General features: G+C 35.9%; 1 protein-coding gene across 1 annotated transcript; it reads left to right on the top strand.

The window, feature by feature from the left end:
* Positions 1 to 220: 220 nt before the first annotated feature.
* Positions 221 to 4,953, top strand: LOC126617143 (uncharacterized; the record flags this gene model as incomplete). The annotated part of the gene is made up of 4 exons (XM_050285191.1): positions 221 to 390; positions 3,719 to 3,851; positions 4,497 to 4,600; positions 4,731 to 4,953. Coding segments are annotated over exons 1-4 (630 nt in total), but the record flags the coding sequence as incomplete, so codon positions are not given.
* Positions 4,954 to 6,058: the final 1,105 nt, after the last annotated feature.

The raw sequence follows: 6,058 nt of genomic DNA, 5'->3' as shown, positions 1-6,058 counted from the left end.
ACCGCCGTATAGCCCGGGAACCCAACAGTCAGGCCAGGGTCAGCCTCCTCAACAGTCAGGCCAGAGTCAGCCTCCTCAACAGTTAGGCCAGAGTCAGCCTCCTCAATAGTTGGGCCATAGTCAGCCTCCCCCTGCATATCCGTATGCTGGCCATAATCAGCAACCTTCATATCCTATGTATCCGATGCCTACGCCCATGTCATACATGCAGTAGCCGCCCATGCCATATATGCAGCATCCTCACATGTCATACATGCAGCAGTCTTCACATTATCAAACGCCAGTATATCGACCTGAGATGGCTGCTCCTGCTGTATTTTGTCCTGAAGTTCCAGTTGGGGGGTTTTCTGGAATGCTTGCTGGTGGTGGATTTGATGTGGACTTCACAAGGTATTTAGGAGCAGATGGAGGATCTCAAGGAGGAGGAGGATCTCAAGGAGGAGAAGGATCTGGGCCACATTCAGGCTCAGGTTCGGTTGAGTAGTTTATGTGGTCCGCTTTCTTGGCGGATAAATATGACACATTTGTTCTATATTTTTGTTTTTGTATGTTATGTTTGTAATGTCGGATTTAGTGTTTGTTGTGACGGATGAGTTTTTGTATATTATGTGGAACGTTTGATGTATAATATTTGTATATTTTGGCACTATATGTCTTGTTAATTTTTTTTATTAATGTTTGTATATTTTAGTACCAATTAATTGAAAATGATGCAGATTTACGTTTTTTTTATTAATATTAACAAGGGTAGTGTCGGTTAAGACCGTTACTAGTTTGAATATTTTATTTATGTAATGGTTTTCTTACGTCGGTTTAGGAATATTTTAATTATTTAATTTTATTACAATGTTGGTTAGAACCGACGGTATGGTTGATATATATTATAATTAAATTGCTGACTTTGAATTTTTTTTTTATTTAATTGTTATCTAACGTCGGTTTAGTATATTTTATTTATTTAATTGTAAGACAATGTCTGTTAGAATCGACAGTAGGGTGGCTATATATTATAATTAAATTGCTAAATTTGAATATTTTATTTATTTAATGGTTATATAACGTCGGTTTAGGTATATTTTATTTATATAATTTTATGGGAATATCGGTTAGAACCGACAGTGAGGTGGATATATTATAATTAATGTTCAAATGTACGTCGCTTTAAAGCGACGCTAATGTCAGTGTCGCTTTGAAACAACGCTGCATAGTGGCGGATTAAGCAATCAAACCGACACTGAAGGCCTTTCGTGACGCAAGCATTAGTGTCGCTATTGAAATGCGACATTACATTGTTTTATGTCGGATTTTTGCCAACTTTCCGACAGAAATTAGGTTTATTGTTGGTTTTTGCTTCGCCGGTGATAGCTTATATTGTAGTAGTGTACACAAGCTATTTGTTACATGAAATTGCTTTCCAAGTTATTGGATAATGAAATGATTAAATAAAATATGTGAGTATTGTAGTTCATTGGGGCGTTTTCCCGTCAAACCCTAAATCATTCCCAACTTTGAGTAGTTATAGCGAATAAACTCCACAAACTCGTATGACTAATGTTCAAGACTTTTTTTTTTTTTTTTGGTTTTTTTAAGAAAAAAAATGTTCAAGACTATTTAGATTTGATTGAAATGATAACTTTAACTCTTCTTTTAATGGAAGAATAATGGGAATCACTACTTGTATTCCATGTTTAAATTATTTACAAAATTGACGATATTTTTGTTGAAATATCCAAAAAATTAAGGATGAATATGGAAAGGAGGTGAAATGCAAATTTCATATCGATGAGATTTGGAAAAATCAATGAATATCGACAATGTTCACCGATTCACTGCAAAAATATTGTCGGAACCAATTACAGATTTCAATCTTTTCAACTCTTTATGAGAAAGTTTTCTTTAATTTTGACTAAAATCTGAATGAGTTGATATTCTCCTCCCATTGCAAATTTTCATAATTCGTCGAAGACCAACCGATATTGATATCAATATATATCTATTAATTTGCATATCGATATTTCCACCTATATCAATATTTTAAACATTGCTTGTGTTTAATTAACAAGCTCTTTCACAGTTCAAAGAGCGGGGTCACCAGAGAGGCCACAAAAATAGTTGATCATAAATTTAAAGGATATAGGGTGGTATAAAAGTGGCTTCACTAGGGTTAAAAGTATGCGAGACAAAAAGGGTTGTATAACAATATAAACAAGCTTTGACCCAAACAAAAAAACAACATAAACAAAGCATGTAGAATCTTATGCTGCAAACTCGCTCGTTTTCAAGAACCAAATGCTTCATCCAGGTTCAAACCCTCTCATCCCCTTAGTATAAATTATTATAAATATCGTTTGTATTAAAAGAAACACAAATCCACCACTAACAAATGAGGCAACTTTTGTGCACCTTATCCTCTTGTACAATTTACTATCGTTTAGGGAACCACTGCTTTTCACTATTTTTGGAATCCGTCTATTTGCCAATTAAGGTGTACGCATAACATAGACAAATCGTAATAGCTTCTATGGAAAATGAGAAATAAAAAGAAAGAAATAAAAGTGAACTTAATACAAGGACTAATCTGACGGCTAGTATAACATATTCTTACGATATTTTATGAACAAATCTTATATAATATATACCTAAATGCATGCACCAATTCATTTCCTAAGAAAACTATCAAATCTTGTGGTAAAAAATTCTCAAAAGATTACAACTTTCTGGCTGATGATGTTCGTAAATGATTTTTGTATAACCAAGGAGATATTTCTGAAATGGCATAAAGATCTTGGAGTAATTAAATTGAATTAATTATATACCCTTTTGGTTATAAGATCACCTTCCTAATACAAAAGATGGTTTACTTTTTACTTGAGAAAATTAGTATCTGCTATTAAGTTGATATGTAAATACTGCCCTAATGAGTCCCAAAGGCCAAAACTTTCCTCTCCCATCACATTGCCAAAGCCAAAATAGTCCCTAAAATTCTTCATTTTGTTCTTCTTCTTTGGATAACAAATTTTCAGTGGATAACAAATTTTCAGTGCAGAAGTGAGAAAGCCATTTTGTAAAAGGACAAAGCAAAACCAAGAAAACAATGTGGTATGGTGCACTCCGAGCTGCAATTATATGGACCAAGGCTTCAAGATGGAGAAGAGTGTCCAAATGGTAAAACAATCTTTCTTGACCCTTTAAGTTTTATTATTATTGTTTTGTTTGTTTGTTACAAACGATATTCTACACTAATTCCTGTAAACTACTAAGAGAAAATTTGCACTTGGGTGCGGAAGGAGCACACTGCTGTAGCCAACTTGGCTAAGCCTAACTACTGCAATCCTTTACGTTTTATATACCGATCATCAATGATGGTGTAAATGATTATCATTTGTTTTACAATGATGTAAATGCTTGTGGTTATTTTCTTCGGAATCGGGTTACTACATATTATTGGTTGAGACTTTGTTAATCGTAAACATGCTGCCCTGCTCAGATACGATTTTATACGTATTTTTAAGTGTTGTGCCACATTGAACTTGATATGCACAGGGTTATCAAATTTTGGTTACACAACTAAGAACATCTCTCTAATGGTATTACTGTCAAATGTTAGAAGAGATCTCACGTTCGATTTCTAGTCTCCTATTGTTTAAAAATAAAAGATTTACATCAAACTCAAATATGGCTGTGCCGAGGTGACTAATGGTGCATGCTTGTATTGCAGCAAGAGCCTGGTTACGCAAGTGCAGAAGCATTTAACCATCCAAAAGAATAGGAGAGATGCTATTGTGAGGCAGGCACGTGTTGACATCTCTCTGCTTCTCCGAAATGGACAGCTAGAGCAAGCTTTACCTAGGGTAATTTAATCTCTTGCTAATCAAGGATTGCACTACCTAATTGTGTTTTTTTTTTCCCATCATTTACCCATGTTTTTTTTAAAGAAATCAATTTTGGCCACTTGGGTTTTGACCCGACTCTTGTGGTATGAGAGATATACTTTGGTACAATGGGAGATATATTTCTCATAACTTTCTCTCTTGTCACATGATATCTCATAACTTTCTCTCTTGTCACATGATATACGTACAAAGTAATGCACTTCTAGTTACTAATAGACCCTTTTTGTTGTTGTATGATACATCGTGGATCTTGGGACTCATTTGAAATTACTTCTTTTTTTTTCTTTGTCGAAATTTGAAATTGCTTATGTAAGAAGCACTTATGGTAATAAGAACCTTCATTAGAAGTGCTTTTATTAAAAATATGTTGAAAGTTTTATAAAACATTTAAGTGCTTCTTGAAGAAACATCTAACACTTGTTTCTTAAAAAAATACTTTTATTGTTTGGACACTTTTTTAGTTTTTTTTTTTTTTTTTGCCAAACGCAATAAGGAGTGATTTTGACCACCTCTTAGTTTTAACAATCACCCAAAAGGCGTTAATTTGGTTTTAAGTCTCTTTAAAGGACAACTTTTGACCACCCCTTTTGTTCTTATGTCCAGGTTGAGAAACTCCACAAGGACCAGTGCTTATTGGCTGCATATGATCAAATTGCCCATTTCTGCAATTGCATTACTACCAGTATTGTCCATGTGTACAATAACAGGTAGGTATCAAGGGATTTGCAACTCAGTTCGTTAAAAGCATTCACTGTTACTTGAAGTTCCGTGTTCAATTATTCCCTTCCCCGATAAAGCTTTATACAAATAAATTTAACAAACCAATAAATTCTGCAGGACAGTGCAGGACTTGCCTGGTGCTGTTGGAGAAGCAGTTGCAAGTTTAATATTTGCTGCCTCAAGATGTGGTGAACTGCCAGAGCTGCGTCTGTTGCGTGGCCTGTTCAAAGAGCAATACGGATGGGAACTCGACGTTATCAGTGTCGAATTACGTCCTGGGAATCTTGTGAATTCTCAGTTGAAGGAGAAACTATGCATAACTCTGATTCCGGACGAAGTGAAACAGTATTTAATAGGTGATATAATGAAGAACACCAATGTCCAGCTGGCGCTTCAGGATAGCCAAGGCACGACACACCAGGTGCGCACAAATGTGATTTGTATCACATTTACTGACCACATTATCGACGACATTGTTAATAGAACCTCACATCGGAAGTTTATAACCTTGCACAATAACATTTAGTCCTACTTGTGGTTTGAACCTAATATATTTGAAATGTAAATTTGATGACTTCCTAAAAGTGCTTTTCCTGATGGCACAGAATTATAGCTTTGCAGACAGAGATTTCAAGGATGAGCAGAAAGCTGATGGGATTCAAATACAAATTCCGAATTCGGAAACAGAGAAGAGTTCTCGGATACGTTGTTCGCTGGCGAACGGTAAGCTTTCACTGGCCACGCTATGCCATTTTCATAATGGCTCAAGTACAACTGCTGGTTCAGTTGGCTTAAACAAAATCAAGAAAAATGATATCGACTTACGGGACGGAAATGGAAACCCTAGGACACATGCCATGACTACTACACCTAGAAAAAGTACAAATGGGGATGCTGTGAACAAAGATCGCTCCAAGATGTTGGTGAGGAGTCGCAATTCTTTCGCTGGTCCGGTTGATGGACATAAAATGGCGCAGGGAACGTCTCCTTGCTCCAGCCATGTCCACCCCAAGCTTCCGGAATATGATGATCTAGTAGCCAAACTGAAGTGTCTCAAGGCAGAGTATAGGCATCGTAAAAACTTTTCAGTTTTCTGATTATCTTGAGAAGGATGCAGCAATGGGGTTAATCTGATGATTTCGTTTACAGTGAATGATGCTTGCATGGTACTTTATGAACGTACTGTTACCGAATTGAGTATATTTTTACTTAAACTCTTAGGATTCCAACTACTCATTCTTCTATGCACATTTTACTTATACAGACAGGAGAATTCTAATTGGTTTAGTTCAGAACTGTCAAGGCCTCCATGACAAATCTAACCAAAAACAGTTCGACCCTGTCAACGAACGACAGATACATCTTACGAATTCTTATTCCAAGACCAATCAAACGGCTATTCTAAACTAGTAGATCGGCAAGTTCAGCCTGTGTGGATCAGTGAT

The sequence above is a fragment of the Malus sylvestris genome, chromosome 3 (assembly GCF_916048215.2).
Source record: "Malus sylvestris chromosome 3, drMalSylv7.2, whole genome shotgun sequence".
Taxonomy (NCBI): domain Eukaryota; kingdom Viridiplantae; phylum Streptophyta; class Magnoliopsida; order Rosales; family Rosaceae; genus Malus; species Malus sylvestris.
Note: the sequence above shows the minus strand (reverse complement) of the source record. Positions and strands in the feature narration are given on the sequence as shown.